At 55.1% G+C, this 27624-nt stretch overlaps 1 protein-coding gene across 1 annotated transcript in view; it reads left to right on the top strand.

The window, feature by feature from the left end:
* The first annotated feature begins 2731 nt into the window (after positions 1-2731).
* Positions 2732-27624, top strand: part of Syt6 (synaptotagmin 6) — a 39045-nt gene continuing 14152 nt past the window's right edge. Inside the window, exons 1-3 of the mRNA XM_048349969.1 lie at positions 2732-2897; positions 11991-12339; positions 14372-14930. Of these exons, the coding sequence (XP_048205926.1) occupies positions 2732-2897; positions 11991-12339; positions 14372-14930 (1074 nt within the window). The remainder of the gene's footprint in view (positions 2898-11990; positions 12340-14371; positions 14931-27624) is intronic.

Here is a 27624-nt window from a genome sequence, read left to right as displayed (position 1 = left end):
GAGCACAAAGAGAGGCCAGGGCCCCTCAAGGTGGGGTCAGAGTCCCTGGCTCAGATCTGCTTGGCAGAATGGAGGGGGGTGGTCCTTGGTGTCTAGCTGGGAGTCTCTTCCTGCAGGTCAGATGACCTGCAGTCTGAGTCAGACTGAGTCTGGTCAGGCAGCACATCTTGGGGTGGGGGGCAGCAGGGCAGGGGAAGGAGGAGAGGGAGGAGAGGGAGAGGAGAGGGAGAGGAGAGGGCTCCTTATTTAGAAATTGCATTGAGATGGAAAGACAACATGACACATCAGCTCATGTCAGAGGAGCTTGCTCTTCCTGCCTACAGCATTAGCAATTTCCTACCAAGGTTAAAAAATTTATAAATTATTTTTGGTCTTAATTTACTTGTAGTCTAACTCTACAAGACATTGCTGCCCAGTGTAGGGTGGGTTCAGGCCAAGGGTAAAGACTGAGAGTGGGGATGGGGTGAGCAGGTGGGCTATCTGAAGAGAAAAGAAGGGGCACTCTCACTTCTGCTTTCAGCCCCCCACCACTGAGAAGTTGGACTGGGTGTTCTGAACTTAGTGCTCCTGCCAGCGGCAGGAGAGATGTGGGGTGGGCACCACCGAAGGTGAATGGAACATCTATGAAGCCACTGCCCTCCCCTTCTTCAATATGGTGTCTGCAATGTGTGTGGAGAGCCCTCAGCCCAGACAAGCAGACGGAGGCCCAGACTGTGGATGCATCCGCCTCCTGGTGCCTGGTCCCAGAGCCCAGGCCTCCTGGCACTGCCTCTTTACCTCCTCTCCCCCACCCTGAAGCCTGCCCAAGCCCAAATTCAGACAGAGTCGAAGGGGGACAATTTTGTTTCTTCATACCTTCTTCCTTCTCTAGGTCTGGGTTCCAGATCTGGTCTTTTCATAGGGGAAAAGCATAGATGTGTTTTGGGGGTTGGCTTATAGGGAAAGGACTTTGGAGAGGCAAAGTTCCTGGCTTTCCAGGATTTATTTTCCTACATTGCTGCTGGTCATGTGACCACCATGGTCAGCAACAGATGGGGGGTGAAGAGGACCTGGGCAGAGCTGTACTCTGACGTAAGACAAAATGCTTGCACGTTTCTTCTGGAATACATCTATCTATCTATGCCTGTGTTTCTGTCTCTCTTCACCTCCCTTATTTCCTGGTGGTCCATGGCTCTGTCTGTGTTTGTCTGTCTCTGACTCCCACCTGCCCTGGCCCCCAGGAGCCCAGCAGCTCACCCCTAGCCGGTCTGTGTGGTCAGGCACAGCCTCCTTTGCTGTTCAGCTGAGAAATGCTGAGCTGCTGCCGGAGCGCTAGAAACGCTGCGGAACTGCCGGCCCACCCGCCCTTGGAGGCCGGATTCCAGAACAATGAGAAATGATCCGTTCATCCTTGTCTTCTGCCACCTGCTCTGCACCAAGCAGACTCCCTTTGCCTTTGGTGTCCATGCAAATTCCCCCACTCCATGCAAGCAAAATATTGATTCCCCTGCATCACAGGCCTGGGCCCTGGGAACAGTCCTGTGTTGTTTTTTTCATTCTCTGCAAAGGCAAAACAGGCGCTTTGTTATGTGAATTTCCCCAGGAACTGGAGAGGCGGAGTGACAGAGCTGCCGTAAACACAGGCAGAGAGAAGTTGTTTCCCTGTGTTTTACATAAACACAAACCTCCACTTTGGAAACTGCTAATGGACTGTGGCCAGGGGCTCCAGGCTCCTGTTCCTCCGCACCGAGGTCTGCACTGAGGGACCCCCCTCCCCTCTCTGGGTTCCTCATGTGGGCTTGAGAATGACCCAAGAGGAAAGTAACCCCAGACCTTACCTGTTCCTAGAACAGAAATCCAGCACCACCTGCAGAAAGTTGATTGCATGGTGTCCCTGGGTCATTTACACCTGCAGCCCCTCACTCTGCGTTCCCAGGCCTCCCAGGGGCTGGTCTGGGGTATAAGCTGGACCCATCTTCCTCCCCTTGCTGGTGCGCACCGGGTGCTCACCACCACCTGAGCCCACCGGGTGCTTACACCAACCGAACCTTCAGCACCCTGGACAGCGCCGAGCCGGCATGGGCTGGGCTACCCGTGGCCGGTCCCTGCTAGTGGAGACCCGGTCGGTCCGGCTCCCCTCACCCCACCTCTCATGACCAGGAAGGACCTGGCTGCACCCACAGCCCCGGGGACGGGGACCCGGGGGTGGGGGTGCGCGCCCCCTGCCCACTCCCACAAAGGTTCCCCCCGTCGTCATGGAGACCGCGGGCCGCGGCTCCCGTCGCCATGGCAACGCGGATGCGCCCCGGAGTCTCCGCAGCTCCGGGGTCTTCGCCCGCCTGGCCCGAGCGCAGCGAGGCTCAGCGGACCCCGGGCAAAGCGCCCGAGTCCTCCCGCGGCCCCCACCCGCGCCCTGGGCTGCGGCGGCCACTGCGCTTCCGCAGCGCGGGATGTGACCTCCCTTTACCGGTTCCCTGAAACCCTATAATTAAGACTGGAGGCCAGAGGTCAGCCGGGCCTGGGTCTTTCTGTAGCCGGCCGGGCTCGGGACTGCGGGGCCACAGGCTCCAGACCTAGGCAGCCCGAGGTGGGGCGGCCCGGAGCGCGGAGGCCCGAGGTGGGGAGGCCCCAGGACCCGGAGGCCCGGAACTCGGCCTCGTCGCGGGAGGCCACGTGAGGGGCGGGACCGCGAGGGGATTAAAAGCAGCCCGCGCCGGGGGCCGCTGCGGTCGCCGGCGGCTGGGTCCCCGGCATGAGCGGGGGCGCGTGGGGCGCCGCGGGGCCGCGGTGCCGGGCGGCGCTCGCGCTCGTGGCCTCGCTGTGCCGGGCCCGGCCGCCCCCTCTCGGGCTGGACGTGGAGACTTGTAGGAGCCTCGAGCTGCGGGCCCCGGAGCGGCGGCCGAGTGCGGCCGACGCAGGTACGGGATGGGCCGCGGGGGTCTCCTGGGGTCTTCCCGGAGACTCACCTCCCCAAACGCCAGAAACCGAGGGGTTTCGGACTCGCGGCCCCGCGGCCCCGCGGCTCCGGGGCGAGCAGAGATGGGAACTCGGCGGGGAGCGGGCCCGGGCTGCGTCCCCCGGTCCTCAGTTTCCCCAGAGGCGCTTGGCCGGAGAAGGGGGCGCCCGGCCGTCCGGCCCGGGTATCAGGGCCCTGGGGTCTCCGCCCGGGGGCGCCGAAACTTGGGTCTGCGGCTGGCTGGGTTCTTTGTGCAGGGAATGGGGCGCCGGCGGCGCTCCGGAGGCAGGGAAGGGGTGGGAGGGCGGTGGGGAGGGCGGGGAGGGGGTGGGAGGGCGGGGAGGGCTCGAGGCCCCCTCCTCCCCCGCCGCCCCCCTCCACTCCCCTATAACTCGCCGCCCCGGTGGCTCTGACTCACTCGGACCCGGCTCGCCGCGAAGCGGGTCCTGCGCGGTCCCCGCCGCACCGGACGCCGTCCCCGCCGCCCCGTGCGCCCATCCCGCGGGTCAGGCCGAGCCGTGAGTCCCCGCCGTCCCCGCCGCCCTCGCCGCCCCGTGCGCCCACCCCGCGGGCCGGGCCGAGCCGTGAGTCTCCGCCGTTCCCGCCGCCGCGGAGCCCGGTGCGCCTTTCCCACCGCGGGTGCTTCCCAGTCCTCCCGGACCCGGGGCCGCTGGAGTCCCGGAGCTGGGGGTCGGGGTCAGAGGTTCTGGAAGGGGTGGGGGGCCGCCTGTGGTCACTGGAGGTCAAGGGTCAGTTCGGGTCGGAGCAAGCGGAGCCCGGGACTTGGCGGGATTCGGGGCGCCACTCCTCCCTGGCTGATCCCGCAGCCGGAGAGGCCCGGGCCCGACCCCGGGGGAGACCAGGCGGGCGCGACTCCGGTCAGCCGAGCCGTGAGCACCCTCGGGCTCGGGGGTCCCGGCCCCTCCCCACCATCCCCGTCTCCCTCTTTTCTCCCGGTGGTCCTTCTCCAGCGGGCTGGGCCGAGCGCACCTGTGGGTCCCGGCGGAGCCGCCCCGGGCTGGCAGTCCGCGTCCCGGTCCCACCCACGAGGTGCCGGTGCCGACCCTGAGAGACGCCCTGAGTGCGGGAGGCAGGTCCGGGAGCCGGGACGGGAGAGGAGCCGAGGGCACGGGGTGAATCAGGCCCCGGCCCGCAGGCTGATTCACACGGCGGGTTTGAGTTGTCAACCCTGGGGAACTTTGGGCTGCTGAGTCACACGGCCCCGCGAAGCCCAGGGGCCCGGTGGGGAGGCGGGGTTGGGGACACGGGGCTGGGGATGCCTGGCGTATGTACGGCATATGGGGGTGCGATCAGGACCCGGGCCCCAGGCTTCGGTCTCTGCAGCTCCCTGCCTGAGTTTGGGGCCTCCAGCCAGAGGAAGCTGGGTCTTCCCACCTGCACTTTTGTGGAAAATGCAAGCTCTCCCTCCTGGTCTTAAGCCTCCCTGGAACTCCTCCACCGGGGCCTAGCTCACCGAACAGAATGGAGATTCAGACTTTGCTATCTTTTGTCAAGCCTCTTGGGATGCAGAGTCTATGCAAAAATTACTCCGAAAATCTCAGTCAGCCCTGCTGTGGAAATAGCTGTGCCCAAAGTGGCCAGACGGAAAGCAAACCCTCCTGTTCATTAACCTCTCCAGAAGCGAAGGATCTGCATAGGCCCCCACCCAGGCACATCACTTTCCCGTATGTGGAGGTGACTGAACTTACTCCGCAGGCCACGGGGTGAAGGGAAGTTGTGGGTGGTAAGAGTGATCAGCATAGGGTTTAAGCAGAGATCAGGTTGGCTGCCGTGCCAACCGCTCTAGTACCCACCTGCTCCCATCCCCACCTGTTCCCAGTCCAGCTGGCAGCCAAGGGTCCATTCCTGGTCTATTCCCACATTACCTGGGGCCATGAGGTGTTTGTTAGGTCTGCTAATGACTCTGAAGATGCTCTGGGGCTCAGTCACTTGCCTTTGAAGTTGGCCTTTTTTGACACAATGCACCCCCCCCCCCCCATTTCTACAACAGAATAGCAGCACTGCTGTCCTTGCTGGAAGGAGAGAAGCCAACAGAACACTCTGCCTTCTTGGAGGAAGAGAGTGAGGAGCCCAGGGGAGGGAAAGGGCTCCAACTGCATCTGTGCTTTAAGGTTCTTTCAGGTTTGGAGGCTTGAACTCAGGGCCTGGGAGCTGTCCTTTAGCATTTTCACTCAAGGATGGTGCCACTGAGTCCACTCCTCCTCTTCTGGCTTTTTTGTTGGTTAAAGAGTCTCATGGACTTTCCTGACAGGGTTGGTGGCTTCAAACTGGGATCCTCAGATTTCAGCCTCCAGAGTAGCTAGGATCATAGGTATGAGCTAGGTGTGTGTGTGTGTGTGTGTGTGTGTGTGTGTGTGTGTGTGTGTGAGAGAGAGAGAGAGAGAGAGAGAGAGAGAGACAGAGAGAGAGAGAGTTAAATCTAGGAATCTTCTGGGCTCTAAGAATTGTAGAACCTTTAGATTCTATATGTTTCCAGAAATTCTCTTCTCCCTTTCATTGCGGTAACTTTCAGTTTCAAACAGAAACAGCTTCTTCTCTTCAGGCTCTGTACAAATACACATTCATTTTCTTCCAGTTGTTCTAGGTCTGCCTTGCCTTCCCTGCCACAGAATTGGGGTTAGAACGTGTGGCTGGCACTGAGGTCTTGGGATCAGGCCAGTTCTCCTGATGCCTCTCCTGTAGGGTTGTAGGAAGAGTCCTGACCAGATAGGTGGCCCCTGCATCGCTCTCAGGACAAGAAGCCTCTAAGGATCGATGGTTCTCGGAAACTGCTGTTTGCTGCACCCCAACAAGCACAGGGGTGCTGAGGTAGACACTAGGGCATGGGGGCAGCATCAGCCTCCCTTCTGTCTGTTGTGGACACTGAATTCTTTTCTTCCTGCCAAAGGGGCTCTCACTGATGCAGATGGAAACCATAGAGGAACATAGAATTTGTCTGTCTGTCTGTCTGTCTGCCCCTCTCCTCCTTCCCACCCCTCAGCCTTAGGCCCCATGCACTGGGACCCATGATCCCTGACTGGCCAGCAGAAAGGTGCAATTACCATCTGCCAAATTCATGATAGTAATTATTGCCAAATTAGCACGAGTGCTCCATTAGTTATAATACTCCACGTTCGTCTTCGATTTATCTCTGAATCCCTAATGATGGTCGAAGTGGGCACCCAGTCACAAAGCTTGGTGCGGCCATAATGAGCCTGCCATTGTCTCTGCTCATCACGGCTTTCAGGAGTATTAATTCCTGCTCTATTTGGACTCTGCTAATTATTCCCATTGGTGGCACAGCCTGGATCTCTACAGGAGAGGAAGCAAAGGCCTCTGCTCCCCCTGCCCCAGCCCTGAATTTTAATTACACCCCATTCTCCTAATAATTTACAAGCCATGATAGAGCCTATTATTAATGGACCATGTCTGTGAGCTCTAAATGAGAACAGAATAGTTTTGTTCTCCCAACACACACACACACACACACACACACACACACACACACACATACACAGACAGACATACACACTCACAGACACGCATATACACATCCCTCAGCCTAGCATCCCTAGCATCTCTGCTAGGCTTTTCAGAGGCTACTGGTTATTTCTTGGAGGGTCCTGGGTGACCTGCAGAGAGTGTACTTTTTTAGGAAACAGAATGATGGCTGGGAAGCTAGTTATGCTCACGGCAGGGTTCGGCCCAGAGTTAGGGAATCAGCTGAAGAACAGGAAGCGTGCACCTTCTCGTCTCTACTTCTAAGAAATGCCCCCCCCCCATTTTTTCCCCCTCAGCCTTTCACTACAACTCCAATCCACTCTCAATTCCCTGAGATACCTGCTTCTAGACTCTGCACTTTGGCCTCAGGAAGTCCCTGAGTCCCTGTCCTTAAAAAATTATCTTTAAGAGTTGTACAAAGGGGTTTCAATTCAACATATCAACTTATGAGTACAATGTGTCTTGATCAGGGCCACCCCAGGAAGTCCACATCCCAATCCCAGCTCTTCTGCTTCATGTACAGTCCCCTTGAGCAATTTACTTAGTTAAATCTCTCCACTTAGTTTATCCTTTCAGGAGTGAAGACCAATTTCTTTCAGAGGCTGTAAAGATTAAATAAGATAATACAAAGAGCACCATGCTTACTGCATAGAAATGAGGCAGCAAATAATATCATTAGGATTCGCAAGGATGGCTCTCTCCTTGTACTAAACAAAATGCTGCTTCTTCCTGGCTGTGGGTTCTTTCTGGTCTCTGGCTGAGCTTTGTCTAGGTGTCAGCCTGGGTCTGGATAAGAACTCAGTTGAGGCAGCCCCTGCTCCTGTAGACTGAGCACTTGAATATCTGAGAGTCCATCAGCAAGTCCAGGCCTTGCAACCAGCTTCTCTGACTTGGAGTAGGTGGGGAAAACAGTCCTTCCTGTTTTATTCCATCCCCAGTTCATATTTGTGTGTGTGTGTGTGTGTGTGTGTGCACATGTGTGCGTTTGTGTGTGTTGGTCCTGAGACTTGAACTCAGGGCCTTATACTTAGCTTTAGGAGTCAAGGCCAGTACTCTGCCATTTCAGCCACAGCTCCACTTTCAGTTTTTTGGTGGTTAATTGGAGATAAGAGTCTCACAGCCTTTCCTGTCTGTGCTGCTTTTGAACATTGGTCCTCAGACCGCAGCTTCTTGAGTCACTAGGATGACAGGTGTGAGCTCCAGGGCCCAGCTAGTTTCTCTCTGCAGTTACAATCTGTTATCAAGTATGTTTGTTGCAGTTGCACATGGATGTTCCTGATCTGGGGAGTCCATTAGAAAACTGGGAACAATGGCTATTGGTGATGTACCACAACATCCCGGCTGGCCAGGGGGCCTGTGTCTGGAGCTGAGACCTGAGCTGCTCATGAATACTCTAGCATTTTCTGGAAGAGGAAGGGGTCATGGGCTATCACCCCACCAGATAGTCTCATTTATGGTGCTGAGCAGGTCTTCACAGACGTCCTCTGGGGAGGGAGGCCGAGGTGACTTAGGCTCTGCCTTGTGGGCTGGCTTTGCCACTGAGACTGAGTTTGGGGTCTGTTTTGCTCATGGTAAATGACTGTCCTCTACCAGAAAGGAAAAACAAAGAATACTAGCAGATTTCATTCTGGGAGCATGCCATGTGTCCCAGGGGCTGTGCCGAGCCTCAGCTCGTTTGCTACTTAAAATAATCCCGAGGTTGAGGGGATTAGAACCCTAGCAAACAAAAGGAGAAGCCAGGTGTGGGGCAAGCTCTGCACCTTACTGGAGGTCACCCAGCATGAACGGTCTTGGCGTGGCACATCTGCAATGCCTGTCATGTTTCTCTACATTGGTATCCCCATGCCCCACAGAAAACTACCTGGCCCCAAACCATGTTACTGCTGTCTGCAGCTCTGTTCTCTCCCGGAGGCTGCGGGGAGGGGGGGGGGGAGCAGCCGCACCTGCGGCTGCCCAGTCAGTGCCCATAGGCCACTGGGCACCTCTCATGACCAGTATTGAAGTAACTTCTTCTTCTTCCTCCTCCTCCTCCTCCTCTTCTTTGTCTGTGTCTTCGTCTTCTTTTCTTCTACCTCTCCTCCCACTCTCTCCACTCCACAGTGCTAGGCCACCATAGCCCCAACAATGGCCCCATCACTTTTAACTGAAATCTCTGAAGCTGTGGCCACACAAACCTTTTCTGTTTGTAAGTTGATTGGTACAGGTGTTTGTTCTAGTGATGGAAGGCTGACTTGCACACAGAGGATGATGGCTGGCTGAGTTCAAGGCCATGCATACAGTGGTTTTAAAGAAGCCAAGTCCTTGACAATCGCATTCTCCCTGGGCCTGACCCGCTGTGGCTGTCTCTCCTCCCATGCCCTGTGTTGATGAACCCTCTCAGTGTCCACAACTGAATCTCCTGACTTCTCCATCTCCCTGCCTGGGAGACGCTAAAGGCAGGCAAGGAAGATTCTCTGGCTTGGGCTGGGCCTCCCGGCCTTACATAAGCAGTGTTTGTGCTGGTGGCTGTTTCCTACTATTCCACATGCCTGCCCCTCTGCCTTCCCCAGCACAGCTCCCACGGAGCACGGCTGGGCATGTGGAGAGGCACTGGCAAAGGCAACTGTGCCAACCGTGCTGAGAAAGACGCCGGCATAGGCCGCCCCTCCCCCACCCCACTTCATTTATGAATTCGGCTTTTTTTTTTAAGTCAGGCTGCACATTTAAATGCACTCTATGCTCTCTTCGATTCCTCCTCATCCCCCCCCTCTCTCATTAAAATTCTAATTACCAGAGCAAGTAAAATGTAGGATCAAAGGAAAGCAAGTAGAAATACCTTTTGTTTTAAGGTGACTCAGAGAGTACACCAGGCACAGCTGCAACCAGGGACAGATGGGAAGGGCCTGAGACAAAGACCCTGACCTGGACGCCCAGGAGGACAAGGGCCCCTAGCCACTGGCATGAGTCATGACAGAGGAGGTGCTGCCTCTGATCTCTGCTTATTTGTCCCCAAGTCTTGTTCTCCTGAGGTGATGGCACAGATACACGGCTGGGCTCAGTCTGGTTCTGGCCCCAACTCATGTGTGACCTGGGCAATCTAACCCCTGTGTGTTTCATGTCCCCAAATGCTGCCTGTGTGTGGAAGAAATTAAGGGAGTGATTGTATCACAAGTACTTTTGAAGCTGGGGCGCTGGTGGCTCACCTCTGTAATCCTGGCTACTCAGGAGCTGAGATCTAAGGATTGTGGTTTGAATTCAGCCTGAGCAGACACTTCTGAGAAACTCTTATCCCCAGTGAACCAGCAAAAAGCCAGTAGAGCTGTGGCTCAAATGGAAGAGCCCTGGTCTTGAGTGAAAAAACTAAGTGAGAGTATGAGGCCCTGAGTTCAAGCCCTAGTCTGGCACAAAAAGCCTTCTAAATCTTGGACATACTAATGCTGCAAAAAATTGACTAAACTTGAAAATAAAATATCTTTACCAACAATATCACACTTATTAACTTATTTTTTGCCAGTCCTGGGGCTTGCACTCTGGGCCTGGGCACCACTTCCAGTTTCCTGATGGTTAATTGGAGATAAGAGTCTCATAGGCTTTCCTGCCCAGGGCTAGCTTTGAACTGTGATCCTCAAATCTCAGCTTCCTGAGTATCTTAGGATTACAGGCATGAGTCATGGGTGCCTGGTTTTAAATTTTTGATTTCTTAGATGATCAGTCTGAAAGTAATTTTGTTTTTTTCTCTTGAGCCCTTGAGGACATGCATGCCACACTGGAGACTTCAGCTTGGACATGGGCTTAGACCTATCCCAGGTCCCAGGTCCCTGAGTGTAAGTCCTGAAGTACTAGCCCCACTCTGCTCCTGGGAACATTCCCATGTGTGCAGGAGGGGCAGGAGTGGGTGTGGGTGGCTGCGGCCCTGTGCAGATCCCTCCTCTGGACCACTGGGGCTTAGACTTGTTTGGTCACTTCTCACCTGACATCCCGAGGTTTGCAAGGTACCTAAGGTAGCTAAAGCAGGGCTACAAGCTCACAGGCCTGAAGGGCCAGGCCATGCACACAGGGTCTGGTGAGGACACATCCAGCTCCTACCAGGCAGGGGCCCAGGTCCAGGGGTGCCAGCAGCCTCTTTCAGAGGGACTGGAAGCTGGGGGTGGTGTTTGTGAACTCTGTGTGTGCATGTATACACACATGTACATGTACATGTACGTGTGTGTGTGTGTGTGTGTGTGTGTGTGTGTGTGTGTGTGTGTCCCGTCTTGGGGCTTAAACTCGGGTCCTGGGCACTGTCCCTTAGATTTTTCACTCAAGGCTGGTGCTCTGCTCCTTGAGCCACAGCTCCACTTCTGGCTTTTTGGTGGTTCATTGGAGATAAGAATCTCATGGACTTTCCTGCTCAGGCAGGCTTTGAACCGTGATCATCAGATCTAGCCTCCTGCAATAGTTAGGATTACAGGCATGAGCTACAAGTTTCAGACTCAGTTGAAGAACTTTGCGGCTCCTCAGACATTGACAAACTCTCTGCTGGCTTGTCCACAATGGCCCCCCTGCAAACCCTGCTGGCCCAGCCTCAGACTCCGGCTGAGGCATCTGCTCAACAGTGGCTCTCTCCCAAAGGGAGGCATCCCTCTCTGTCCCCTGGGGGTGGGCTCCCCAGGTGTCAGGGGTTGGGCTCCAGGCAGCAGATCACAATGTTCCCAAGTAGCGGCTTCCCTTCATCACATCTATCCTCTAGACACAGACAGCAGGGAGCCATGCACATTTTGTATTTAGCTGTGGCATGCACCGTGTGAAAGAGCCAGATGACGTAGGAGTTGTGGAGCTCACTCCAAGTGGACAGACTCAGAGAGTACTAGGAAGCCAACACCTGCCCTCAGGACAAACCTCTGTGGGGCACCAGGGATTCATGCTGTCATCCTAGCTGCTCAGGAGGCTGAGATTGGAGGATTGCAGCTCAAAACCAGCAGGACAGCAAAATCCAAAACCTGGAAGTGGAGCTATGGCTCAAGTGATAGAGCACCATCCAGCCTTGAGGGAAAAAGCTAAAGGACAATGGCCCTGGTCCTGTGTCCAGTTCTAGTACCAACACAAAGAAGGAGAGGGAAGGAGGAAGGGTGTGCATGGTGGGGAGGTGGGTGCCCCCTCTGCAGGACTCTGGCCTGTGGAGGGGAGAGTGCTATGCTATGCAGAAACCACCGTTGTCATGGTAGAGTATCAGCTCTCCTAAAAATGGAATCCATGTCCCAACACAAATGCTTCCCCAATCTGTACATGTGCTCCAATTGCCACTGGCCTGCCCCCACCCCTGCTCCAAGCCAGTAGGCATGGGGTGTCCAGGTGTTCCCAAGCAGGAGGGGCCAGGGGCAGGTGGTGCTGGGGTAGGGGAAGCAGGCCCAGGCAAGCACAGCGCCGGCAGCTCCTGTCCCCATCAGCCTCTCTCCCTGCCCACTGGCTCCTGACCATTCTCTTTTCTTCTGTCTCTGTCGCTTCCATGTGGCCCTCTTCCAACACCCCCTGCATCTCCCTCCACGGTGTGTCCTGTGTCCCCGCTGGCTCTGCCCCTGCCCGGCTCCGGGGGCAGGTGCCTCTGCCAGTCCCCTCATCGTGGTGGTCATCGTGTGTGGCGTGGCCCTGGTGGCAGTTTCTCTCTTTCTCTTTTGGAAGTTGTGCTGGACGCCCTGGAGAACCAAGGAAGCCTCTGGCCCCCCTCTGGCTAGTGCCCCCTCAGAAGTCCCCCAGAGCCCCTGCTCCAGAGGCAGCATGGCGGACAAGCTGAAGGAGCCCGGCGCCCTGGGCTTCCTGGAGTCGGCTGTGAAGATCAGCCACACGTCCCCAGACATCCCCGCCGAGGTGCAGAAGTCTGTCAAGGAGCGCGCCATGCGGCATGCGCGGCTGCAGCGGCAGACCACAGAGCCCGCGTCCTCCACCAGGTGAGGGCCTCCATCTTACTCATGCCATGCCCGTCCTCAGGGCCAGGGCCCGGGAACCACGGGCACAGCCCCTAGGAGCCCCAAGGGGCACCCCTACCTGCCGGGCCCCTCTCCAGGGCCACTTAAATATTTATAACATCATCTGAGGATCACGGAAAATGATTGGATCAGACAGGTGGGCCACGGGAGATGACAGAAGGCACACACGTCTGTCCTGCCACGTTCCAAATGAGTGTATGTGTGTGCGCGCGCACGTGTGTGTGCCAGTGCTAAGGCCTGAGCTAAGGGCCTGGGTGCTGCCCCTGAGTTTTTTCAACCAAGGCTGATGCTCTACCACTTGAACCACAGCTCTATTTCTAGTTTTCTGGTGGTTCATTGGAGATAAGAGTCTCACAGACTTTCCTTCCCGGGCTGGCTTTGAACTGCGATCCTTAGATCTCAGCCTCCTGAGTAGCTAGGATTACAGGCATGAGCCACCAGTGTCCTGATAGGGGTGGAGAAGCTTTTTGCTCCCCTTTCTTGAAACAATAACCACAATACATAATGACAAAATCCTTGGATTCAGAAATGCTTTTAGAAGGTGCAGGGCCCAGGCATGCAAGTTGCTGGGGACTGTGGCACCCTCCCCACCCTGACCCCCTGCCCGGCCCCACCACACTTGGGGCAGGGAGCCTGCACCTCATACTGCAAGCCAGGGATGAAAGTGCTGGCTCACACTGACAGAATTTGCCATGTGGCCTCAGGCTGGCTGCTCACCTGCCTGCGCCTCACTTTCCCAACTGTGAAATGGGGAGAATGGCTCCTGTTTGCTCATTACAGGGAACCATGAAAGAACCCACAGGAAAATGAAAACTAACACACACAGTGATTAATGCTTATGATACAGCTGCCTCTGTCCTAAGCATTTGTAAGAGGGAATTTATTTTACCCTTACAATTCTATGCAATTACAACTTTATCTGTATTTTTTATTGCCCAAAGTGGCAAGGCCAAAATTAACCCATTCAGTCACTCTCCTGAGTAGCTGGGATTATAAGTATGAGATATTACACTTGCCTAAGCCTATGCTTTTTTTTTTTTGCCAGTCCTGGGCCTTGGGCTCAGGGCCTGAGCACTGTCCCTGGCTTCTTCTTGCTCAAGGCTAGCACTCTGCCACTTGAGCCACAGCGCACTTCTGGCCGTTTTCTGTATATGTGGTGCTGGGGAATCGAACCTAGGGCCTCATGTATACAAGGCAAGCACTCTTGCCACTAGGCCATATCCCCAGCCCCTAAGCCTATGCTTTTGACCACTCCATTGCCTGCTGTATGATAGATACTCTATAAAGGGTGGTGGTGAAGATGGTGGTAGTGATGATGATGGTGATCATGATAACGGTGGTGCTGATGGTAGTGGTGATGGTGGTGGTGGTGGTGGTAGTGATGGTGGAAGTGGTGGTAGTGGTGGTGGTAATGATGGTGGAAGTGGTGGTGGTTGTGGTGGTGGTAGTGGTGGTAGTGTTGATGATGGTGGTGGTGGTGGTGCTGGTGGTGGTGCTGGCGGTAGTGATGGTGGTGGTGATGGTGGTGGTGATGGTGGTGGTAGTGATGGTGGTGGTAATGGTAACAGTGGTGGTGGTGATGCTGGTAGTGGTAGAGGTGGCGGTGGCAATGGTGGTGGTGGGGGTGGTGATGATGATGGTGGTGGTGGTGGTGGTAGTGAAGGTGGTGATGGAGAGGGAGAAAGAATGGTTCTTCTGCTCTGGGGACACCGGCTTTACTGGTGGAATTGGAGTCATGCACACTGGGAAGGAGCCCAGAAAGCAGATGGCAGAAGGCAGGTGCCACCTCCACTAAGTTTGCCCCTCAGCAGGCCTGTCCATATGCATGGGAGGTGCACGCAGCACTCGCAGCCACAGTGCAGGGAGTTGGGGACGCCAGGGGAAGGAAGGAATGGGATGGCCCTGGCTGGGTCTCCCACCCACTTCTTCAGGGCCCCAACCCTCCTCTTGCCTGACCCTCCCCTGCCTTGACCCTCCCATGCCTGCCCTGCAGGCACACATCCTTCAAGCGCCACCTGCCCAGGCAGATGCATGTCTCCAGCGTGGACTACGGCACTGAGCTGCCGCCGGCAGCCGAGCAGCCCACCAGCATTGGCCGCATCAAGCCAGAGCTCTACAAGCAGAAGTCGGTGGATGGGGACGACGCCCAGCCTGGGCCTGCCAGGAGCTGTGGGAAGATCAACTTCAGCCTCCGCTATGACTATGAAAGCCAGACCTTGATCGTGCGCATCCTGAAGGCCTTCGACCTTCCGGCCAAGGACTTTTGCGGGAGCTCTGACCCCTACGTGAAGATCTACCTCCTGCCCGACCGCAAGTGCAAGCTGCAGACGCGGGTGCACCGCAAAACCCTGAACCCCACCTTTGATGAGAACTTCCACTTCCCGGTACCCCACGAGGAGCTGGCAGAGCGCAAGCTGCACCTCAGTGTCTTTGACTTTGACCGCTTCTCCCGCCATGACATGATCGGGGAAGTCATCCTGGACAACCTCTTTGAGGCTTCGGACCTGTCCCGGGAGACCGCCATCTGGAAGGACATACAGTACGCCACCAGCGTGAGTACAGCGCCGTGCCCAGACCACTGTGCACACACCGGGGTCAGGGGACTGTCCCCAACATCCTGGGCCCCAGGGATGTGTGGGCCTCTTGTGTTGAACAGAGGCCCTGGACACAGTCCATGGTCCAGTTCACACTGGGGATTCTGCATCCTGGCCCAGTTCACACTGAGGACCTCTGTACCTTGGCTCAGTTCACAATGGGGAACCCTGGTGTCCTGGCCCAGTTCACACTGGGGACACTGCATCCTGGCCCAGTTCACACTGGGGAACCCTGTATCCTGCTCTGATGGCTGGGGTGGGAAGAGTGCCAGGGAAGGAGAGGGAGATTCTGTCGTTTGTTGGAATCACATGTTCTGGGATGGTTTTCTCTACCTGCCAGGCCTCAGGTTCACCACTTGTGAAGTTATGGGATGTGACCTTTTCATCAAGGGTAAGGACTAGGCCAGATCCATAGACAAAAGCAGGACCCAGTGGGCATTGTTGTGTATTCGAAGTGTGACTAATAAGCAAGGCAGGCGAGATCGGTCAGTGTGAACCAGGTTCTGCTGTAACAACACAGGCCCAGGAACCTGATCTGGGACAGCTCAGCTAAGGCATGTTTCTCGTTCATGTTTGCATGTGCTTTGCAGCTTGGCTGGGGTCTGAGCTGGACCCACAGTGGGTCCTGGGCACATGTGCTCCAACAGCTAAACATCAGGAAGAGGACATGGAAATCCCATGGAGAAGTGACACACTCACCTTCATTCACACTTCATCACCCAAAAACCAGGGTAGCTCTTTATACTGAGGAGGCAAGAGGAAGCTATGCCAACAATGACTGCCAACTACTTAGCACACAGCAGTAGTGACTACACAAACTTACCTTATTTTGGGTATTGTCCTAGCATTGCATTCTGGGAGATGGAGGAGGTTGACTTAAAGGATATTGGAGAGGGGCACATGCCCTGGACTGTTCATGGACAGAACTAGCCAGGAAAGTCCCTGAAGTTCAAGTTGGCTTTGTTTGTGCATGAGTGTGTGTGTGCATGTGTGTGTGTGTGTGCGCACGCATGTACATGTGCCAGTGTTGGAGCTTTGAACTCAGAGCCTTGTGCTCTTGCTCAGATTTCTTTCTTTTTTTTTTTTTTTTTTTGTCCAGTCCTGGGCCTTGGACTCAGGGCCTGAGCACCATCCCTGGCTTCTTCCCGCTCAAGGCTAGCACTCTGCCACCTGAGCCACAGCGCCCCTTCTGGCCGTTTTCCATATATGTGGTGCTGGGGAATCGAACGGAGAGCTTCATGTGTATGAGGCAAGCACTCTTGCCACTAGACCATATTCCCAGCCCCTCTTGCTCAGATTTCTTAATAAAAAATTCCTCTGCCAGGCTGGCTTGGCGCTATGATTCTTAGATTGCAGCCTCCCGAGTAGCTAGGATTACTTACAGGTGTGAGCTGTGAGGGCCCATCTCAAGTTGGCTTACAAGAGAAGGGAGGACAGGTTTGGCACAGAGACCTAGCGAGGCCACCCCCAGAACCAAGGCTGGTGTGCAAGTCTGATCTGTTGCCCTGGGCTGCGGGCTGGCCCAGCCCCTTGGGCCGCTGAGGGCCTTGCGGAGGCCTCATGTTGGTGGTTTCCAGTGATCTTCAGTGCTAACTGGCCAAGTGTCTCCTGGATAATAATGCTTGACCCTGAGGGGTGGGCCATTCTGTCTGCAGACCCTGCCTTTGGATAGTCCATTCTCATAGTTTCTGTCTTGCATTTGTAAGGAAAGAGGCTAGGGAATCTTCTGACTGGCAAAGATAGAAAACTTGATTTGTTCAAAGAGAGAAGGTTGGGTGAGCTCCAGGGGCACGGCTGGCTGGGGGGGAGGGGCTCTTGTGACAGCTGCCTCCCATCCCATGTCCTTACCTTTGTTCTCCTGAAATTACATGACCTAGGGCAGCAGGAGCAGCCGGTGGCAGGTCCAGCAGGACAGGCAGACAGGGTTGAGCAGCTGTGTGCCAGCCAGCGCCCAGAAGCCCGCATCACCTGAAGTTCACATCATGGCCCCCACGGAGGAGTCAGGAGTCAGGAGCTAGCCAGCTCCCCTGCAATGGGGCCAGGGAGGGCAGAGTCCAGGCTCTGCTTAGCCACCTTGGTCCTGTCCTGTACCCTTATCCCTGAGTACGTGGTCTGCACCTGAGCCCCCCCCCCCCCCGAGCCCTGATGTGACCCCCCTCATCCTGGGGCTTCTCCACCCCCCATGGGCAGACCTTCTGCTGTTGGTGGCCGTCTTTTGTCTCCTCCTAAGAATACGGGGACTCAGGGGCCTCTGACCCTCAGGGCTGGTCATGTAGTCACAGAGGCTGGCAGCACAAGCTGGCATAGCCCAGGCAACAAGGGCAGTCAGAGAAGACCCTCTGGGGAAGAACAGACGTGATCCAACCAGAAGCAGAGGGAAGCCACTGAGGACCTTGAGCCAGGGCCTATGCTTGCAAACTGGTCCTGCTTGAAGTCTGTCTCAGGTGAGCAGGAACAAGTGCAGATGCAGGCCCTCTGGCCCAGGTGGGAGCGGGAAAGTGAGCAGGCCATGTATCTGGCTCATAGTGCTAGTGGTGAAAATTTAATTATTTGGGGACCAGAGAGCCCCCAGTCACTGTCACCGGGAACAATAAAAAATGAGCAGCCAGCATGGTGGGAACAGAGGAGAGCAGCCACAGCAGCTCTATCTCTTCCCAGAGGCCTGATTTAGTCCTCAGAGCTGCAGTTCTCCTGCCGAGCTCAGCATAGCGGCTCATCTGCCTCAGCCAGACCGGTCCCACAACGCAGCTGCCCTCCCGGCCTCCCAATTGTTCATGGCCTCTTCTAGTCCTGACCTCTGTGCCCAGCACAACCACTCCACTCTCACAGCCTACGGAAGGCCTCCTCCATGCAGCATCCCCAGCCTCCCAGCCACCTCGCCTCTGAGCCTCAATCTGGGAAGACTCAGGCATGGCTGTGTCCCCACCAGGCTGAGCCAAGCATCCAGTGTGTTACTGAATGACTGGCAGCTCATTTAATGCCATTAAAGTCATACAGCTATGCAAGGACAGGAGTTGGGTGGGGTTCACCTGGGAAGATTTCCTGGAGGAGAGGCTCCAAGAAGTCTTTGGACTTGGGGGACAGAGACCCAGCCTGTATATTTGACATGATTCAAGCACTTGGATTATTTTGGGGTGGCAGAAACTTGCCAGCCAGACTGATTGCTTTAGAAGCCTAGATGGAGCAGATGCCAAGGAGCTCCAGCAGAGCTAAAGTTCAGGCACCATAGCTCCAACTTACTTGTATTTGTGCTGGTCCTGGGACTTGAACTCAGGCCCTTATGTTCTTACTGAGCGTTTTCGCTCAAGGCTGATGCTACTACTTGAGCCACAGTTCCACTTCTAGGTTTTGCTGGTTCATTGTAGAGAAGAATTGCATGGACTTCTCTGCCTGGGCTGACTCTGAACTGGGATCCTCAGACCTCAGCCTCCTGAGTAGCTGGGATTCCAGGCCTGAGCCCCCTCCCCATGCCTGGCCTGGCGGCTTCTTGAGCTTGGGTGGGGTGGTTTGGCGGTGGGCCTGGCCAGTGGAACTGGGCAGGCCCCCCTCAGCGCCTGAGCTGGTTAGAAGAAGCAAAGGCTGAGTGTGTGTGGCTTTCTCCCAGCCCCCAAGCACAGAACTTGACACCAGGGCTGGAAAGTGCGCTTTGGTAGTCCAGCTCTTCATTAATTGCAAATGAAACCCACAAGAAGCCCCGGTCTCCCTGTCTCTGTGAATCCACAGCATCCAATGCCAAGGGCAAACGCAGGCAGGCAGGGTCTGCGGGGCACTTGGAGCCCTCAAGTTCAGTCCAGAAACCTGCCGTGGGAAGGAAAAGGAGGGAGTTCATGGCATCCATTTCAGCCCTGGGCAAGGCCACCCTGAGGCTGCTTGGCCTCCCTGCCAGGTACCACTAAGTCTCGGCTGGGCTTGGAGTCTTCCCTCCCCCTCAGAAATGTTATTTCTAGGGCTGGAGATATGGCCTAGTGGCAAGAGTGCTTGCCTCGTATACATGAGGCCCTGGGTTCAATTCCCCAGCACCACATATACAGAAAACGGCCAGAAGTGGCTCTGTGGCTCAAGTGGCAGAGTGCTAGCCTTGAGCAAAACAGAAGCCAGGGACAGTGCTCAGGCCCTGAGTCCAAGGCCCAGGACTGGCAAAAAAAAAAAAAAAAAAAGAAATGTTATTTCTATATCAAGCTATGGATATGTCATTATAATGGAGGCGCTGCCAATACCTTCGCTGGTATCTTTGTAATCTTGCAGTGATGACCACAGAGGCCTTGGGCCCTAGCGCTCACGGTCATTCCTGTGCCTGCCCCACTCTTTCATTGCAGTGGTCGGAGATGAAGCCTGGACAGGAGCCATAAAAACACCCTGTGCCACCTGTTGCTAATGGGCTTGGCCATCTTCCTGTCTGCATGGGTGCCCACCCTGGTCAAGTGTGCGCGTGTGAGCCAGGTACTGGCCACTCCGGTAACCCTGACTGCACAGGAGGCTGAGATCTGAGGAATGTGGTTCAAAACCAGCCCAGGCAGGAAAAGGTCATGAGACTCTTATCTCCAATTAACCAGCAAAAGGCTTCTGGCTCAAGTAGTAGAGCACCAGTCTTGAGCACAAGAGCCACATGTGAGTGCAAGACCCTGAGTTTAAGCCCCAGTATTAGCACACAAAAGAGAGGGAGGGAGGAAGAAGGAAGGGAAGGAAAGAAGGAAGAAAGGAAGGAAGGTGGGAAGGAAGGGGAGAGGGAGGGAGGGGAACACAGAAGGGAGAGAGAAAGAAGGAAGGAACCATAGCCTTTGTGGTTGTCCTCAAGTAAGCTCAGAAATAAAGGCACAGCACTGGATGACTTAGTAGGGTCAGCCACAAAGAAATTGGGGTTTTTGGATTTGAAAGCAAGCCTTCAGTGGCACCCTGGCTGGGACCCTCATACAGCTAGAGGAGGGCAGCGTGGCTGGGTTACTCTTCAGGCCAGGAGCTAGACACTGATGTTGTTCTGGCCGCTGGATCTGTCTTTGTGGTTAGCTGAAAATATGTTTCTTGTGTTTTGTTTTGTTTATTTTTAGGGGAGATAGGGGCCACTTTTGAGCTGGCACATGGATAACTTTAACTATCTCCAGTGTCTTCCTGTAAACATGGGCTTTCCTGCTCATTATTCTCTTGTTTAACCTTCATTGAGTGCAGCTGTGGACTGGGCGGTGGCCTCACTGAGCTCATGTTGGATATGGAGCCTTGTGCTGGGCCACAGGAAAGATGGCAGAACCCCCACCCCCATATCCATGTGCCCAGGTTACCTGGAACTAAAGGCATGCCTGAGAATTGGCTGGTGGTCACCCTGCAAAGCTCCCAGAGGGGCACTGGCCACCTTTGAAAGGTTTGCATGGGGCCCCAGGCTCCCAGGTCTGCCCTGGCCTCGAGGGGCAGGAGGGAAGCGTCCATCAGGAGCCCATGTCCATGTCTTCCATGAGCCCCAAGGGACAGACCCAGGTCCAGGAACACGTGGTGGGGAAGAACAAGCACTCTGTGGATGAGCACTTGACCAGAAGTTTCAAGCAAGTGAAAAATGTACTCAAAGGAACACTATTGTGTAAATGGGAAAAGGAAAGAGAGATACAAGCAAGAAAAAAGCCAAGTAAAAATACAAGGGCTTGAGGTCAAGCGCCAGGCTAGGAAAAAATAAAATAAAATAGATTAAATAAAAAGAAGTGAGATAGAAAGGGAGCAAGAAAGCCCGTGGGCTTCCATGGTCCAAACAGAACTGGAAGATACCACCATTTCCAGTGATGTGGTAAAAGGGAACTGGAGCTTGAACAGGATGGGGGCACATAGAGGACATGGCTGATTTTGAAGGGAGAGTGTGCTGACTATTAGAGGGTGAGCAGTGCATGTGAATCCTAAGTAGACTTTGTGGTTTCAGGCCGGTCACTTGGGATCCCATTGGAGGGTGGTTTCTGTGGGGACATGGGCCCATGGAAAGACAGCGAAGGAGCCAGTGAGACAAGAGGCGGGCCAGAGGAGGACAGGGGCCATAGGGAAGTGGGGGGTTGTACTTGCCATGGACAGACCCTGTGCCCAGCTGGGAGAGGGCCCTGGGAGGCCTAGCTAGAGCCTGTGTGGGGCAGGGGGAGTTGTGGTGCCCAGGGCAGGGCTGTGGTTTTGGGGAACACTTTCTGGAGAGGAGTGAGAAGTAAGCCAAGCAAGGCTGGTTGCGCCCAGGCCAGTAGGGCGGTTGCACACATGGGCCATACTTGAGGACACATTGGGAACAGGGCCAGAGCCAGGGGAAAGCAGAGACAGGGTGACTAGAGTGAGAGATCCCAGCACATTTGGGCACCCAGGCCAGCCCAGTCCACTCCATCAGGACCCAACAAGCCTGTGACCTCCCAAAACTCTGCCTCCCATCCTCAAGAGTCTGGATGCCTGCATGCAAGATGGAGCCAGGACAGAGGCCAAGAGGGAGCTTTCCAGAACCCCAAAGCAAGTCAGTGATGTAGATGCCCCGGGGGGCACAGTGAACGCATCGCCCTAGTGCAGCCCAGTCCGCCCTGTGCCTAGAACACCCAAATAACATACAAAGCTGGCCAGCCACATCCTGCTCATGAAGCCCCAGCAAGCCCTGGCTGCAGCCTTACCCAACCCACCTAAGTCAGAAGCCACAGGGTTACCAGTGGGCAGTAAGGGTCCCTTGTGTTCTTGTATCTCGGCAGGAACCATTGCTGCCTGATTGCCACTGCTGGCTGCTCATTTACCCCCCACTCCCTCGGGCCTGGCCTCATTATCTTCATTATTCTCCAGATTGCTCTGCTCTCCCCGCACCCTCTTCCCTGCTTCCCCATCTTCCCACACCCCCCAAAGCACAAAACCTAGGTCTGGAAATGGAGTGCCCTGTGTGTGTCTGGCCTCCCCAGGTCAAAGCCAGTAGAGCCCTGGCTTTTCTGGGACTAAAACCCACCAAGGACTAGGAAGAAGAAGGGGTGTAAGGCCTTTACCTCCACCCAAAAGGTGGGCCCAGGAGGGGCTTCCCCCTGCTCCCGGAGGAGCTGAGACTCCATGTCCCCCTCTGCACAGGTAACTTGATGCCCTGGTCCATACCTCCGTAGGGCAACTGGGGCATCAGCCACTGTTGCAGAGCCCCAGGAGTTAGAGCAACTGAAACAAAGCTAATTGGTGCAGACAGGGTCCCGACCTGGCCTTAAACAGAGCTGCTCATAATGCTGTCCTGGCTGGGTGTGTTCTTGTTGAGTCCTTTCTGACCCTGGCCTTTTACAATGGGCCTTCCCTGCAGTGTCAGGGGAAGCTACCTTTCCACTGCCCAAGAGCACTGTGCACCGCAGAGCACAGGAGGCCGCCCTAGCATCCAGACAGCCCTGGTTCCTGGTGCCCTGTCGCAGTCCAACTCCCCCAGGGCAAGCATACCACAGGCCCCAGCTGGTTACCACACAGAACAGGCTGGGCAAGCCCACCCAGGCCTAGCCTGGAGCTCTGGGATCCTGGTTAGTATTCTGTGCCTCTCGGTGGGACAAATATCCTGAGAGTGAGTGGGAAAGTATTAGACAGCTAGCCAGACATCATGGAAGAACTCTTCCTTCCTCCAGCCTTGAGATCTGTGCCTATCCTCATCCCACAGCACCATCACCTGCAAACAGTGACAGTGCCTCCCAGAGGCAGCAGCCAGACATCGCCGGAGTCACTGTCCTGGATGTCATTGGGGGGGAGGGAGGGAGGGGAAAGGGACTGCATTGGACTCTTTAGAGCAAAGACAAGGGCTAGGGGTGGGCATGGCCAGAAGTAGCCACCAACTTGGAAGTGTTGGGTCATTTCTGGGGTGTGGGCTGGGTTCTCATGTGCTTGTGCAGTGATCTGGCTCCACGTTCTCACCCTCTTGTGCAGTGATCTGGCTCTGTGTTCTCACGCAATCTGGCTCCATGTTCTCACACATTTTTGAGGTGATCTGGCTCTGTGTTCTCATGCACTTGTGTGGTGATCTGGCTCCGTGTTCTCGCACTCTTGTGTGGTGATCTGGCGCCATGTTCTCAGAGACCTTGGGGAAGTCAAGGCCTGAACAGGCCTCAGAGGTGATCTGGTCAACCTTGACCTAACTGAGCTGATAGAAGTCACACAGCTTGCCCAGGTGACTGGGTGCCAGTCTGATGCGGGGGGCTCAAACCTCATGAGCCCTACTATGTGCCTTCTAACCACCCTAGAAATCTAGGATACTTCCCCAGGGAATCCTTTTGACCTAGCCTTTTCCTCACTCCTCATCTGCTTTTATGTCCCCAGGCCTCTGTCCACTAATTGCCTTCATTCTGTGCAGTGGCCTCTGTCCTGTAGGGAGGAGGGAAGGGGAGAACCTGGAGAGTCAAAGGGCCCTCCCCACACAAGGCCGCTAAGACTCCAATTAACCACCAAAAAGCTGGAAGTGGTAGAGCACCAGATGTGGGTGAAGAAACTAAGGAAGTGTGCCTAGTGTGAGTTCAAGCCCCAGTATCAGCATGAGCATGCACACGTGCACACACACACACACACACACACACACACACCAAGCCCTGCACGATATGCCCAACTCCTCCTCTTCTCCCCCTCAAGGTGAGCCCCCAATCCTCTTCTACTTTTGAAGATGCTCCCCAAATCCTTCTCTTCTACTCTTCAAGATGTACCCCAAATCCTCTCCTACCCCTCAAGCTGGCTACAAGAATCCTTCCTAAGGTTCTTGTGCTGGTGTAGATGCTCAGTCTCTGCTGGTCCCTATTTCCAGGCCTTTCTGAAATTTTAGTATCTTCTTTGTGCCTGTGCATGTGTGTGTGTATGTGAGTGTGCGCATGTGTGCTGGTACTGGGCTTGCACTCAGGGCTTTGCACTCTTGCTTAGCTTTTTCACTCAAGGCCAGTGCTCTAGGGCTGAGCCACAGCTCCACTCTGCCTTTTGGTGGTTAATTGGAGATAAGGGTCTCACAGACTTTTCTGCTTGAGCTGGCTTTGAACCACAATCCTCAGATCTCAGCCTCCCGAGTAGCTAGGATTACAGGAGCAAGCCACCGGCATCTGGATTTGAGGTGGCTCTTGAAGGGAAACCATGAAAAACAAACTTTTCTTGTTGTTTCTGGGTCTGTAGAGTAGGTATTTGGAGAAAAGGCAGCTGGGAAAATCTGGCTACAAATACCTCTGTAATTCAAAATCCTGCTGACAAAGCCTTTTATTTTTATTTTATTTATTTTTTTAAAGAAAATTCCATCCAGGCTGGGCAGACACCCAGCTCCTTTAGGGAGCAAGTGTTCCCTAAGGAAGAATATTTCCTGGCCTCCTAATGTGTAGAATTTTAAACCAGAGAAACTCTGGCTGAACTCTCTTTGTGCACACACACACATACTACACACACACACACACACACACACACACACACACACAGAGCACACACATTTGGAAGCAGTTTTCATGATTTTTTGTGGGGGAGGGGGGTGCCGGTCCTGGAGCTCAAACTCAGCTTGGACGCTGTGCCTCAGCTTTTTAGCTCAAGTCTGGCGCTCTACCACTTAAGCCACACCTCCACTGTGGCTTTCTGCTTGTTAATTGGAGATAAGAGTCTCATGGACTTTCTTACATGGGGTGGCTTTGAACCGGGATCCTCAGATCCCAGTCTCTTGAGTAGCTGGGATGACAGGCGTGAGCCATTTGCCTTCCCACGCTATTCTGTGGGCCCCTCTCTCCCCTAGGGGGATGTAGCCATTGGTGAAGAGGGAGCTTTTTGGTTCTCATAAGACTGCACCTCCAAGAGAAGGATTTCCCTACTGCTGCCATGGCTTATTAGTATGTGCAAGGGTATGTTGCTACCTGCAACCTGGGACAGCACAATGGCATACCAGAGTGGAAGAAATGAGAAAAGTCAGAGAGAAAGAACGTGGGGGCCGGGGGAGTCCGTGCTCATAGGCTTCTGAACCCCAAGTTCCCATAAGCAAGCTTATCAAGTTTAGCACAGGGGAGGTGATGATAGGTCAAAGCAGGCTATTTGTTTAGAAAACAAGGGTTTAATCCATCTTGTTGTTATGGTCCCCCGGCATAAGACAGTGTTTACGTGCACAGTGGTAACGGACTTTGGGCGGAGAGAAGCAGGAAATATATTCACACTGTGTAGCTGTGGACTTAGATGTTGCTTGTTGCTGCCCACCCCCCCCCCCCCCCACCCGCCGCCTTGGTTTCAGCCTTCATGGGGTCCAGTTCTCAGCCTTCTGAGTGCTGGCAAGGTGCCATCCAGCCTCTTACCGCTTTCCTGATCTGACAGCTCTGCTGCAGAGTTTGCCACAAGGCCGTCAGAACAAGCCCGACCCTGTGCACTCAGGGTTGTCTCTGGAGAGACAGCAGGAGCACCAGTGAGAATGGTTCACAGGCCTGTGGGTGGCAGCCGTGGCCCACAAGGCCCACAGGCCTGTGGGTCCTGGGATAGACCTGACCCAGCCTTCCAACAGTGGGGCTGAGCAGGCCTGGGCTCAGAGTCGGGCCTCAGAACAACCTCCACCACAGGGCTGGGGGCAGTAAAGCTGGGCTCTCCTAGGTTCTGGTTAGCTTATGGCTCGTGGAGCTGACAGAATAAGAGCTGTGTGTTTATTAAGAGCTCTTCAAGTTCAGTAGAACCTTAGCTCTTCTCAATTCCACAAGAATCAGCACTTACATTGGGTTTCTTTGTTTTCCTTTGGTAGTACTGGTATTTGAACTCACCTTTCTTCCTGTGGCGTGCTGTATTTCCTATAGATTCTAAAATATCTAAGTAGTGTAATACTGTAATAGTTGACCTTGAAACACTCTAGGGAAGGGTTTCACAAGCACTGGAAAAACCAAAACACCAGTCAATGTGAGTTCTGGCTCATTTCTGCCTGGGCCAGCCTTGAACTGCGGTCCTCCAGCATCCCCAGAGTGCCTATGATTACAGGCATGTACTACTACTCCCGTCAAAGCCTTAGTTTCCTGATTTGACACTGAGGAGAGATGCTTGGGCTCTAACGCCTCTGTGCCACTGCCAGGGATCTGCTTCCTGGCAGGCTGGAAGTCCTGAAGGAGGCTCTCGTGAGGTGGACCTGGGGAGAAGGCTGGAATGGAGCTGTCCAGTGCCTGTGGGTGATCTGATCGCAGGTTCGGAGGAGCCACCCCAATCCAGCAAATCTGTGACCCCCATTCCGAGGCTTGGGAAGAAAGTCTGGATCTTCCAGGAAAGGGGAGGCTTTATTCCTGGTTGGGGCTGCTTCCCTGAGAAATGCCCCGCAGTCATGGATGGTGTGGCTGGGGCTGGTGTGGTGGGAGAGGCCGTGGCTGGAGGAAGCAGGAAGAGGCAGAGGAAGCAGAGGGGTCTGGGAAGCGACCAGGACATGCCAGGCCTCCCAGGGAGGCCCTGGGAGAAGGGGCCATTGTGACCAGACCTCCAGGCCTCTCCTCAGCAGCTGGTGCCGCATCTTGTCTCTAGCCAGTGGCTTTCCCAGGCTCTTCAAGCCCCATGGTGGTCCCTTTAGAAGAGGGAGGGATCTGAAAAGTTCTGTGTGAGGCAGCCCCAGTGGTGGCTGTGGTGCCCAGGCAGCTGTGGTACCTGGCAGGCAGCACCTCCCAAGTTCCTGGTCCCTCTCTCCCCCAACCCCATCACTCAGCCTCTCTGCACCCGGTGTCTGGAAAAGAGGAAATAACCATTAATATCATCGGCTCACTGGCGGGCACCATTAGCGGGCTCTGGCAGAACACGCAGCCTATAATTTTTGGAGGAGTTACAATATTAGAGGCAATTTGGCATCTCAGCATCATTCCTGGGCATGCAGAGGGAAGGGGCCCAGGCCCCCTCTGCCCTCCCACCCCCCTCCACCAGCACCTCCTGCCAGGGATGCCAGTCCCTCCTGTCAACCATTAGACACAGCTCCATGCCCGGCCCAGCAGGGAACGCTCCTGCATCCTCAGGTCCCCCTGATCAGATGGGGCTGCTGGTCCCGTGGCTGGGTTCACAGCTGAGCTGACACCAGCCTGAGAGGCTCAGACTTGCTGCAACCCAAGCAGCAGGAAACGAGGCTTGAGCCGCACCTGGCCTCTGGGAGCATTTCCTGCTCCTCTGTCTCCAGAGCCTGGAGCCTGGCATGGGCTGAAAGTGTTCTGTGTTCTGGAGCCCAGAGCTGGGAGGAAGAAAGAGGCAGCCTGTAAATCAGAGCAGCAGCAAGGATTTGAACCCCAAGCCCCATGAAGGGCCCACTGGATGTGTGTGCTGACTCCTGCAGCAGACCCGTGGCCTCAGTTGAGTTCCTGCGGCCCTGCTTGGGAGCTGGAGCTGACTGGTCACCTGGGATGGGAATTGCCTCGCTGTGGTCCTTCAAGGTCCATGGGAGGAAGCAGCACCTTCAGAAGCCTGGAGGGGGGAGGCGGCCATGTCCTCACCCTATGCAAGACCTAAGGAAGCAAGTCAAAGCCCAAGCCAGCACCAGTAGCTTATGCCTGTAATCCCAGCCATTTAGGGGCCTGAGATTTGAAGACTGCAGTTCCAAGCCAGCTGGGTGGAAAAGTTCACAAGACTCTTTATCTCCAGTTAACCAGCAAAAAGCTGGAAGGGGAAATGTGACTCAAGTGGGAGAGTACCATCTTGGGCAAAAAGCCAAGGGAGAGCTTGAGGCCCTGAGTTCAAGCTCCACAACAGCACATAAAATAAAATTGTCCTG

Source organism: Perognathus longimembris, chromosome 7 (genome assembly GCF_023159225.1).
Source record: "Perognathus longimembris pacificus isolate PPM17 chromosome 7, ASM2315922v1, whole genome shotgun sequence".
NCBI lineage: Eukaryota > Metazoa > Chordata > Mammalia > Rodentia > Heteromyidae > Perognathus > Perognathus longimembris.
This window is presented reverse-complemented; position numbering and strand designations above follow the sequence as displayed.